Source organism: Oryzias latipes, chromosome 17 (genome assembly GCF_053564925.1).
Source record: "Oryzias latipes strain Hd-rR chromosome 17, Olatipes_Hd-rR_3.1".
NCBI classification, from domain to species: domain Eukaryota; kingdom Metazoa; phylum Chordata; class Actinopteri; order Beloniformes; family Adrianichthyidae; genus Oryzias; species Oryzias latipes.
Window position 1 is genome coordinate 14,447,859 of NC_136253.1, and position 12,168 is coordinate 14,460,026.

The window sequence follows — 12,168 nt, forward strand, 5'->3', positions numbered from 1 at the left end:
TTCTAAATATTTTTTTACCATGAAATCAATGTAAAAATTAATGAATGTGCTTTACAAATGTGTTTTTTTTTTTGTGATTTTGTTTCCAGTTCTTTTTGCATGGTCAAATCCCCTCTGTAAAGTTTTTGTTGATAAAAACAGATGCTAGGTGAGGAAAAACTCCACAGTCTTTCATCTTTGTCCTTTAACTGGAAATGTTATGGTTCTACATTTCAGTCAGTTTACAATAATCTGTTTTTTATTTAGATTTGTACATGTGAACACTCATGAATGCTTAATCTTTGCTTTAAAATGAATGATTTTATTCACCGAAACACAAGTTTCTAATATTTTTTTTATCAGAAAATGAAGCTACTATTGTGAAAAGATCCCATGCTCAAAAATGATTTAGTAAAGTTTATTTATAAATTAGCAATTCTATGCCAAAGTCACAATTTTCATCAGTTAAAAAAAATCAAAGGACAGATTTTTCCTTTTAGTTCAGCCAGTTTTAACTGATGCTGAACCCTGAAGTCACCAGCAGGTACTGCATCTCAAGACATTGCACAGTACCTCACACATGAAAATGCCGCAGTTTCTGCTCTTTCATATATCAGAACTAATGAACCTTCTGAGTTCACGAACACTGTCTCTTTGTTAAAGTCATCAGAGAAGTCTTTGGTCAGCTGCCAGGTCAGTAGAGCTTCATGGAGGCTTCAAAAAGCTGGCTCAGGTCCTCTTCTGTGTGCTTTCTAGGAGAAAGTTTAGTGACGCGCTCCTGAGGAGGAAAAAAAAAAAGAGATAAAACACCAGAGCAGCACAACTTTGCAGGTGGAGGCTGTTCTCTGCAGGGCACTCACCTGAGGCAGGGTCCCCTTCACCAGAGCCGGGATGTCGTCTTTGCTGTACCCCACGGCGCCGAGTCCATCTTCAACATGCAGGTCTGACAGGAACTGACGGAGTGTGTCAGCCAGACTGGCGCCTGCATCCTGACGCTTCACCTGCTGCACATCTGCACCTGAACACACCACAGAGGCCTTTATGACACCTGAAAGCCCCACTATTAAATGCACCAGACCTACTTCCTTAAATGCACCACAAAATGCTACAGACAGGTCATGGTGGCACATCCCACAGGCAGTTTGATTCCAATGCTCTGCCTCGTCTTTAGTACAGACAGGGTAAGAATCTTGGAATTGTTATAGGAGGTTGCCTCTAAATCTTTCATGCCTATAATAATGCCAAATGATCTACCTTTGAAAGGATGCGTTTTTGCCCCTTTAACAAAGTAAGAGGACAAATGTTTATGCTGGAGCCACATGAAGACTTCTATTGTGAGGGTTAATAGACGACGAAGTGTGCATTATCAGAAATTAACGAACGATGTAGAAGCCTGAACCGTCCGACGCGAAGCGTTAATGCTGATAATACATAATTCAAAGATCATTAACCCGCTTATACCATGGTCACTCAAAAGAATATTCAACCAGTTTTTAGTACTTTATTCTTGTTATTGTTTCGATTTGAATCTCTTTTTTAGCAAAAAGCAGACTATTTGTTGCGTCTTGCGGAGGAGCGTGTTGTAACGACCTCCGATCTCGACTGCAGTGGCAAAGTAATATCTATGCTGATCGTCACGATGGGTTAGATAAAGCATCCGATCAGAGAGAATTCACCTCTTACCGCTTGTTTTTGTCCCGATGATGACGTAAAAGTTTGTTTTAAAGCAGCCAGCGCAGTGATACAGAACATTTAAGTTATGTAACTGGAACTTCTTTTTTAGGCATGCGTTATCACTGTGCATTATCACTTTTTAATGCACACCCAGCAGCCAATCAGAATCGAGTATTCACCCAGACCATGGTATAACTGTAATTAAATGGGATCTCTGTCATCAGTGTCCTCCGCTCTCATGTAACCCCGTTCACTGTTAATGCCCCGGGCTGATGTGTGTGAGCTGTGAGGCCTTCAGGTACCAAGAATCTCTGCAGCCTCCAGGTGGCGCTCTGGGCACATGGGGGCAGTAAAGCTGAAGACAGCAGGAGACGTGAGGACGACAGAAAGTCCATGAGGCTGAGAACACACAAGAACACGCGGTTGATCAAAACCAGAACTTTGAACGGAAACTGTCTTAGGTGAACTGCATGGACTTAATGGCGAGTGTGTGCCGTGTTCCAGGATCGCTGCTCACCACTAGGGGGTGCTCCACACAGTAGCCTTTGGCTGTGTGAGTCTTGACGTTTCCTGCGATGGGGTATGACATGCCATGGCTGCGGAGAGCAGAGGACAGCAGCTTTGTGAAACAGAACCGAACCAAAGCCCAGTCTGAAAGTGAGTCTGCAGAAAAATGCTGAAGCTGCACAACTATTGGTCGTCACCACAAATGGACTCCAGCATTTCCAAAGCCGATCCCAGCAAACACACTGGCCAGGTGCATACTGGACCGGGCCTCCAGGTCCTCTGGGTCACGAACAGCTCTGAGGACAATCAATCAGACAATCACACAACACCAGGAGCTTTCCCACGAAGCAGGTCATCAATGTTGCTGATTTTCTTTTTCAAAATAGAAGATTTTACTTGGCATTACTTTACATTTCAAATTCACAGAAAAAATAAAGACTGAACTACAAAAAAGGATGATCTCCATACATTTTTACGTGTAAATCCTCCTAAAGATGAACAGATTAGTCTTCACAGATCTGTTTGTTTTGAATGTGACCTTTAAAAATATCTCTTTCAGCTCTGCAAGTGTTTGGACCTTTGCAAGTTAAAAATGGTTCAAATATGTTTAAGTCCAGTTCTGGTCTCAGTGCAGGTCCACAGACATCCTCTTTGGATCTCATGAAATTCTCACCATCACATCTGTTCAAGTCTTTTTAACTAATATGACACGGGTTCTGGTTCCAGTTGAGTTCAGTGCTGGTTAAAACCAAAAAGTTTTAAAGGGGAGTTTTATGTTAAAGCAGCTCTGCCTGAATGTAGACATGAAACATGAACTTCATCATTCTGGCTTCATGTTCTGCAGGTTTTTTAGTGACCTTTGAGTTCTGAAGAAGCAGTGAGCACTGAGTGAGAACTGGAAATGATTAAACAGAAAATAAAAGATTACCGTTTCATGTACTTGGCTACCACATGGAGGGCGTGGCGGGACCAGACATCACTGATTGGGTTGCTGCCCTGGTAGGCGGGGCGTAGGATTGGGTTGGAGGGGCAGGGGCTTCTCTGGTCGTAAGGCAGGGCGGTATATGACTCCAGAGCGTGACTGATAGACACAGAGAACATGAGTGTTGGACCTTTGACATTTATGACACATTTATGACCCCATCCAACCATCATGCTTTGAATCTGGATCAAAGGGTTCTGCTTTAGATTTGATCTGGTTTGTGTTCATCTTGTGTTTTAAAACAAATTTGAGAAAGTTGTGGTGTAACACAGGGTATTGAAATGGGACCACTTCTGTTTATACTTAGAAGCTCCCTCTAAGAAAGCATAGTTAATCGTGATAAAAACAAGGAAACACGGATGCAGTTCTGCATCCCTGGAATCAAACAGAAATATTTAAACAATAAAAAAAAAGAAATTCTTATTTAACTTGGAATGCTAAACAAAGTTTCTACGGTGTCATCTTTTTGAATACAACAGATTTTGCTTATTTTAGAAAACCTATGAATATTCTCCTGCTCTCACTATTATTACCCTACAGAATTGCAAGTGGACCTCAATGTTCAGGTCCAGAATTGAGGCAAAGCATTTAAGTTTCAAAATATTGTGAGGAACCAGTTGTTGAGTGAGCACAGAACCCTAATACCTTAAACACTAAACAAATCCCCGCAGTGACTTCCTATTTCAGAGAAAAATAATTCTATATAGGAATTATCCAGTTAAGAGTTCTGCATCTTTAAAGTTAAGTATTTGGTACCACACATAGAGTTTTACTACCATAATGGAGGAATTGACAGGGTGAACATTTAGGTTATTTATCGCCACCTGCTGTCAGGGTAGATGAACATGCTCGTGAAAGCAGAGGACCTCAAACACACAAAAACACAGATTTTTAAACATTAAAACCATGAAAGGTGGAGACAGACCAGAGCACGTCGAAGCCGCTGTTGGCCGCCACCCTCTCAGGCATGCTCAGAGTATGGGTCGGGTCCACAATGCCCAGCATGGGTCTGATGGCCCTACTGGCAATGCCTGAGCAAAGACAGCCAATCACAGCTCTGAGTGAAACAGTGATGTCACACGTTCATCAAAAAGACACACTTGTTTTAAATGAAAGTATTTGAAGCTCCGATTCAACTCTCATTAAACTGAAGATGCAGATCAGTCTTCATCACCATAAGGATCCTCTTCCAGCCTTTCAGAGACTTCAGTTATCCATCCTTCACTGTGATTGACCACATTTTAGCTGATAGTAACTTCATCTCACCTGTTTTAGCCTTCAAGGGTTCATAGTCAAAGATGGCGACTCCAGTGGTCTCACTCCCAGTGCCAGCAGTTGTTGGAACTGGACAAAAAAAAAACAGAGATGGATTCGGTGGACAGATTCATAAAAAAAACCTGTTATTCTCCATGATGACAGGACGTACCTGCGATGAGCGGCTTCAGTGGATTCCTGATGGGCTTCCCTTTGCCAATCGGAGCATTAACAAAGTCCAGGAAGTCAGCTTCAGGGTGACAGGCGTACAGGTTGGCCGCTTTACAGGTGTCAATTACCGACCCGCCACCCACCGCCACAAACACGTCAAACGAGCCCTTTTTGGCAAACGCAATGGCGTCTTTAAAGCTGCAGCACAGAGGAGATTCAGTGAACTTACCCAAAAACATCCTGAAAAACTGACCCCTGAACTCCTGACACAGAGGAGTTAGTGATATTACAGAATTTACGTCATGCTAGTTTTTTTTATTCCAGTTTTTTCACGTATATGATGAGACTTTTTTTTTTTAATCAGAGACTGTAGTGGTGTACCACAGGGCTCTGTGCTTGAACCCTAACTTTTTAACCAATAAAAAACTATAGCTCAACAAAATGAACATTGTTATGCCAATGATTGATACATATTTAATTAATCCAGGTGTCACCAATCAGCTCAGTACATTTCGGTCTCTTCTCGCGTCAGCATGAGTTCCTGTCCAGCAGTCACGTGGGTCGGCTCACCTGGAGTCTGTGGGTTCCACACGCACGTTGTCGTACACCTTGAAGTTGACTCCGTTCTTGGCCAGGGACTCCAGAACAGCCTTCACAGGAGGGAGAAGCGACAAGTTCCTGTCTGTCATCAGACAAACGTTCCGAGCGCCGAGGTTCTGGAGGTCCTGGAAAAACAGGAACAAAATCCCAAATCTGTTTTGAAACATGAACCAGCTGCAAGAGAAAACAGGGTTCTGACAAGGAAATTTGGCTGGTAAACATTCAGAGAACATTCAGTGACTGGTGGTGTGACGCTCTGGGTTTTTGCTGAGGCTGATGACGGTCATGAAGGTGAGCTGCGGTTACCATGCCGATCTCCTTGCTGACTCCTGGTCCATACCGAATGTTGGAACTCGCCATCTGACAGAAAGTTGTTAGAGATAATCAGTAAAGGTTCCCAAACAATCAAACTAGCTGGTTAACCCTTCAACAGCAGAGCTTTGGTTCTAGTGTTGACATTCTTCCACTGCCGTAACTCTTCAACCGTTTAACATAATTAACATAATTCCAGCAGACTTTAAAGCAGAAAACAGCAGCCTTGCACTGATATGCAACACTTTGCAACAGCTCATTCTGCCATAGAGAAAAGAGGCTTGTACCACTGTTCTCAGAAACAAAATCAGCTGATCCAAGGTGATCACATAAATGGTTATAGATGTACAGCACAACAGAGAGCGTGTGGTAGTTAGGTGTTGCTGGTGACATCTACTGTGTTACCCCCAAACTCTAAGGCTGAGACGTCTGCTTTATCTGTGCCTCATGAAGAACATTTTAGACTTGAAGAAGTACCTCAAAGGCATAATCGGTGGTCCTGGCGGTGCAGCCTGCAGCTCCAGCGCCTGGAAAGAAAATTCATGAAGGAAGTTTTGTCTGAGATGAATCTAATGATCTGACTCCAACCAGCAAGTAAATCAACAACAAAATATTCATACATTAATGTATGAATGAACTAAGTGGGCAGCATGTATGTACCTTGGTGGAAGGTGTTGGAGTGAGCAGGACATCTGCACCTGCACACAAATACAGAAAGAGAGAGAGAGAGAAAAAGCTAAAACAGCTGGAAGCTTTATGCTCATCTACAAACAGAGATCTCTAAAAGATCTTTTATTTTTATAATAATTTAGCTTCAGAACTGCAGGTTGGAGAGACCTACAGTCCGGGGTTCAGTTTTGGTCTGGACTCAGGTCTGAACTGGGTCAAAAACCGGAAGTCTATTCACAATCTGAGTCGATAAAGTCCAGATAGCCATAAAAGAGCTAAAAATAAACCCAATACTTAAAGATGAGGCTTGCCCGTCCATTGTCACGTGACCTCTGTTGTTGTAAACAGTTACTCTCGTGCACAAACATCTGTGAATCCAGAACAAGTTGTTTGAGAGCGCCGATTTTCTACAGAACCTCAGAACATCAAAACCCGTCTTGCTCCAGCGGCCCCTTGCCGAACCTTACCCCTTCCCTCACGGGTTTTTAGCAGAGTACGTACAAACGGGAATGCCCGGTACCGGAACCGCCATGTGGGTCGGACTTACGCCGCACGCTCGAGCTGTCTGAGCAGGTGAACGATCCGATCACGACCCGCCATGTACGAACCCTGTTCGATCCGATTAAATCAAAGAAGGTCAAGGTGCTGAATCTGCCACTGCTTTTCATAATAAAGCTCTAACGGAAGTGAGGAATCAGCTCTACAAAATAAAAGTGCAAACCTCTGCTGACAGCATGACAAAGAAAAACTTAAAAAACAAATATTAGTAAATAAATATAGCTAATCAATATATAAGATTACAGTAAAATAACAAATAAAATGTGTTTTGAGAACACATTTGGATGTGTTGAAACTAAATTAAGACTATTTATTAATTATTTTCCATTTATCATCTGATCGCTGGAAGCCCCTGTTTTGTTCAAACGTGCACAAATGTTTTATATTCAAAGTTTTCTTCTAAAAGAAGAGATATTTTTAGATTTGTGAGGATCTAAAGCATCAAAGGTCACAGACGTTTACAGGTGCACACTTCCTGTTGATCTGCACTTCAGTAAACATGACAGTAAACATAACCCTCATCGCCATGCAGGGAGACTCATCGACCTTTAAACAAATCTGTGCCGCTCTCCTCTGATACATCCAAAGTCTTTGCTTTGTTTCTGTTCAGCTTTTTATGTTTTGAACTCAAACAGACTGAGTTTAATTGAGATTCATGCTGAGTTGTTAGAAAACATCTAATTAACAAGAGACTCCAGCAGACAGAAAGAGGCTGGGTTGATAAATTAAATGATGAGGTCCACGCAGCAGGAATTGCAGTAACCATCTTAACTCATCTGCATTTTTGTGACACAGCATTGCTTTGTTCATAAAGGAGAGAATTCTTGAGTTAGTTATTTTACCAGGATCTTATGAAAGTCACCTGCATTATAAGCTTGAGATCAATGAAGAGATTTCTGACTTCTTTAGACCATTTTAAAATATAGGTTAACTCTTCTATTTTGTGCTTTGTTTAGCTGCTGATCATGGTTGCATTTAAAAAGTCATTGTATTAAGTGTGTAATCCTGCCCTTATGATTTCTTGGCATGGAGCCATTGTCACATTTAAGCTTTTGTCAACAAATTTTGGTCCATTTGCAATTTGGACATGAATGTAATCAATAAAAAATATAAAGTCTGCATTTGATCTGGACCAAAGAAGTAGACCAGTTGACTTTTTTTGGTGTGGATGTGACCCATAAAGGTCATTATTTCCGTGTAACCCTGGGTGCAGAACTCCAACAATAAACTGATGAGACTGACCAAAAATGAGGTCAGCTGACAGTGCTGACAGCTGACTGTCAGTAGGAAGGAAAACATTTGTCTTTAACTACAGACGTTGAAATGACTGTTTGACTAAAGTGATGCACCAAGAACAAGCTGTGATAACTCCAAAATCTCTGAGATCACCAGAATGAGTGGACCCCAACCCCACACCTTTGAACATTGTCACAAGTTGTTCTTTTCTTCTTCTCAGACTGTAAAGCTTTAGAGTAAAGTGAAACATCACCAAAAATAATTGACAAAAATGCAATTTTCTGAACAAATTAAAACATATTTCTTATCCAATCAACCTTCTCTGTTCCCTGATACATTTTAATGGAGAAAAAAATTATCAACTATGTCTGAACCCAAACAAATTTAATTAACAAGCTTTTATCCTCCTGCAGACCCGAGTGGAGCAGCAGTAGCTAGAAGAGGCAAAAACATTTGAATAAGATCATTCATACAGAAATTCACAAAAAAACAGGAAGAAGAACCAAATTAAATGGAGGATGCCGAAAAGCTTAAAGACTAGTCCAGAATTCTTGGAAAAAAAACTTCAATAGTGCCACAACGCTTCAAACAGCACAACTTCTGAACACGCTATAAATAGAAACTCAGCCGGTGTCCCCTGTGAGTCTTCTATGAATATACTAAGAATCTGTAAAGTAGTGCATTAGTACTATTTGTTGGTGTGTATCAGTGTGTGTATGAGAGGATTAAGTCATGCAATGTACTTGTGACACTGATGTTATGACTCTGTACTATTGACTGTACCCCCCACCCTTTATCTTCCCCATCTTAAACTCTTACCCCCATACATCCCATTCTCTCCCTTTTTTCCGTCTGGTCCAATAAGGAATGCATATAAACATAATTATTATAAATAAAGCTTAGCCTCAAATACAAAAGGGGTTTATACAAATATGCACTTTGCTTGTCTGAAGATCCATAAACCCCTATTGCAACGTTGAAATCTTTCCAACACGAGAGACCTTCAGCTCTGATCTGTTCGCTGAGCTGTTGGACAGGACAAGTTATAAATAAATAGACAAATAAATAAATAAAAACCCATTTTAATCTTTGACATGGTCAAAAATGGTCTTTACATTTTATATATCATAACACTAACAATAACACTTTATTGTTCAAGCTGAGTACATGTACATGTAAATTCTACTTTTTCAAAGGTTTTTGAGTTTTTTTAAACTGTTCTGATTCCTTTTAATGCGTATCAACCAGATTCAATGTTACAAAAATAACAACCGTGATCAAAAGCAGAAGTTCAAGAAGTCTCTTGAGATAATGAATGTTTGAACACAAAATGATTGAATTATTAGAAACCACATTAATGATTTTGAGTGCCGAACATAATAGAAACACTAGAAGAGAATTTAATAGTGCAAATTACTTCAGATTTCATAAAAGTAATCATAAACAGTTAAATACTTTCATAAAGTTAGTAAACTGGTTCAAAAGCTGTTGACTCACTGCTTCTCACATATAACAGATTTTTTGGATCTAATATCATGGATCTAAGAATAAAACTGTATGAACTTATGAAGATGCCTGTGGAGCTGAAGGTCATTTAGCCGGTCTATGGAAAGGTCACGTCACCATCATCTTCATTGTCTTCACAGAGATGCTTTCCCACCCCCTCCTTCCAACAGGAAGTCAACTAACATTTTTGTCAAAGGAGCAGCATGCAAACTGCAGGAATTTTATTTTGAAAATCATTGCAGCTGCCTCACTCTACCCTTCATGAAACAAGAAGTGATGAAGATGATGAGAATGTTCTGGACCTCATAAGGTTGATGCATATTATTTCTGTCAAATAAACTCTTAAACTTCATGACTTGTGGCTCTCCTTCCTCACCTTCCTCATAAGGCATCTGAGCATGTGCAGAGAGAGCATTTTTGCTCTTCAATTTCTGGCAGGTATAAAACCTGAAGAGGCGGAGCGTTTAAGTCAGACTGAGGAGACACAGAAAGGAGCTTCACCTGGTGGGAGACAGTGAGCCGCTTACCTGCTGCAGAAACTGAAGAGGAGGCGACACTCAGCTCACGTCCAGGTAGACGTCCACCTGCATCAAAGAACAACTGTCTTTTATTTTATTTGATTTTAATTAACCTTTATTTTTTCAGGTAAGACAGATTAAGAAAAAGTTCTAAATTTCAATGTTGCCTTGGACAAATGCAAGACCTTTCTAGAAAGAGAAATAAAAGGAGTTACAGGAGACACATAGACAGAAACAATCAGGATAAAACAGCAATAATACAAAAAATCATTGAAATAGTTCAAATCAATATTCTATGTAAAATTAGGATTTCACATTAGGTTGATCATAACTTAAATTGGAAGAATAATAAATTCCCTTATGTGGATAAGTGTAACTAAAGCACATTCAAACTGAAATACTTTTAGGCATTTATAGCAGAGCAATTGTTAGATTTTACATGTAGTTTATATGTACATTCTGTAAATGTAAAAGTTAAAATTAAACACATCCTGATGTGTTTTTGACTCATCATCTTGAAGAATTCTGTCCTTAAAATCAATCAGAGACCAGTTGTGAGTGTGATGTACTCAAGCCTTTAAACAATATAGATGACGCATTTTGGAGGAAAGATGATTTAGTTTGCTTTTCAGGATTTTGAAGGTGTCTGAAATTTAGATTTGAAAGATGGACAAAAGTAATGTGAGAATTCATGGTTTGTGCAGCTGCAGTTTGTGTTGAGGAATCCTCTGCAGTTTATGCAGACATCAGTCCTGAGGGATCATCTGAACCACTGAAGAAGACGGAGCAGTTATGGTGACATTTTTGTGCTGCTGTTCTGTGAAACTTCTAAAAAGCAAGAAACTGAACTGTTAAAAGTGTGTGCGTGTGTGAGGTGGGGGGGTGCAGACGGCCACACATGCACACAATGCAGGCTTCTAATCAGATGCGTTTGGCATGAAAACAACAAAAAACAAACCAGGGGACTCAGTGATGTAACATGTAGCATTTGACTAAAGAAAGCATATCCATATTGTTGCCTATTTTTTATCAAACAAATTGAATCAAGAAATCTGCTATTTAAACAAAAGTAAAACCAGTGGAAGAACTTCTAGAACAACTGAAAAAAATGTTACATTTGAGATATGTCATTTTAAAACAAGTCATTGAACTCATCAAAAGCTGTCCTTGTAAAGTTTTTGGGTCTTTTATCAAATGGAAGCCTTAAAATGTCTGTAATTAGACTAATTTCTTGGTAGGTTTTGAGCTTTTGCATCGATGACACTCTTCTGCGCACAGACAGGCTTCAACATCCACCCATCTTCAGGAGTCTCACAGCGATCTCTCTCATTGGTCGCTCCTCTTCCTTCTGTAGGCTGTGAGATGAAGGTGAAAGTGCTGCTCCTTGCAGTTCTACTTGGCATCGTCCCCTCACACACCGCTGTAGGCCGACCTTCTGTGGACCCCCTAAGACGAACCAAACCGCTGCTCCTCCGCCTTGGCGAGGAGTTTTCCTTCTGGCTGGGTGGGGGAGGCACAGCTCCAGATCCATCCTCGCCCTCCTCCTCCTCCTCAACAGTGAACCGAGCTCTGCTGCAGCTCTCACAGCACCTCCTGCAGACCCGGGCAGAGCAGGTGGAGCAGCAGCAGCTGGAAGAGGACGGCGAGGAAAAGGAGAAGAGGTCCGAAGAGCCTTCCATCTCTCTGGATTTGACCTTCCACCTGCTCAGAGAGGTTCTGGAGATGGCCCGGGCTGAAAAAATGGTCCAGCAGGCCGACAACAACCGCAGGATGATGGAGTTCTTTGGAAAATGACCTCCTCCTGTCTGAGCTGGACGTTCACCCTGCAGAAAGGCTGCAGCTGCAACTGATGTTCATGAACACACACGTCCTTTAAGTTTCACAAACCAAAGAAAAAATTCCAAGAAAATGCCATTCCAGCAAATTTAGATTGTCTCAAGTGATCATAAAAATGTTTAAGAAAAGCTTCACTTTTGTGATTTAACACGTTTTTTTGTGTATAATTAAGAAAAAATCTTTGAAAAAGGATTTTGATATAAGAAAAGTCATGACACATACACCAAGTCAATGGAGTCGTTGAGAACAGTCCTCCAGGTAACACATACCTTTATTCTATCATTTAGATGACTTTTTTCTGATTTCATGCATTAAAACCGTCAAAATAAAAGCTTTTCTTTTGAAATCCGAGTAGTTTTTTTCTCA

The 12,168-nt window shown here is 40.6% G+C and overlaps 2 protein-coding genes across 2 annotated transcripts; one reads left to right on the plus strand and one right to left on the minus strand.

Annotated features, from left to right (window-relative positions):
- Positions 1–381: 381 nt before the first annotated feature.
- On the minus strand, positions 382–6,850 carry adhfe1 (alcohol dehydrogenase iron containing 1). The gene is made up of 14 exons (XM_004078763.4): positions 6,696–6,850; positions 6,140–6,177; positions 5,957–6,006; positions 5,474–5,527; positions 5,138–5,292; positions 4,569–4,765; positions 4,409–4,486; positions 4,068–4,173; positions 3,089–3,241; positions 2,358–2,456; positions 2,171–2,249; positions 1,956–2,052; positions 840–997; positions 382–757 (listed from the first exon to the last, which is right to left on the minus strand). Exons 1-14 carry the CDS (start codon positions 6,746–6,748, stop codon positions 674–676), a joined length of 1,401 nt encoding a protein of 466 aa, XP_004078811.1. The 5' UTR covers positions 6,749–6,850; the 3' UTR covers positions 382–673.
- Positions 6,851–9,891: 3,041 nt separating this feature from the next.
- Positions 9,892–12,142, plus strand: LOC101166988 (corticoliberin). Its single transcript, XM_011486228.4, has 2 exons — positions 9,892–10,020; positions 11,321–12,142. Exon 2 carries the CDS (start codon positions 11,329–11,331, stop codon positions 11,758–11,760), a length of 432 nt encoding a protein of 143 aa, XP_011484530.1. The 5' UTR covers positions 9,892–10,020; positions 11,321–11,328; the 3' UTR covers positions 11,761–12,142.
- Positions 12,143–12,168: the final 26 nt, after the last annotated feature.

Excerpts from the sequence above, each read along its gene's own strand:
- adhfe1 (XM_004078763.4), bottom strand. The coding sequence starts at position 6,748 with ATGGCGGGTCGTGATCGGATCGTTCACCTGCTCAGACAGCTCGAGCGT. Across the intron at positions 4,487-4,568 it reads ACTGAAGCCGCTCATCGCAG|TTCCAACAACTGCTGGCACT; the intron begins GTACGTCCTGTC and ends TTTTTTGTCCAG. Across the intron at positions 3,242-4,067 it reads AGCGGCTTCGACGTGCTCTG|TCACGCTCTGGAGTCATATA; the intron begins GTCTGTCTCCAC and ends TGTGTCTATCAG.
- LOC101166988 (XM_011486228.4), top strand. The coding sequence starts at position 11,329 with ATGAAGGTGAAAGTGCTGCTCCTTGCAGTTCTACTTGGCATCGTCCCC.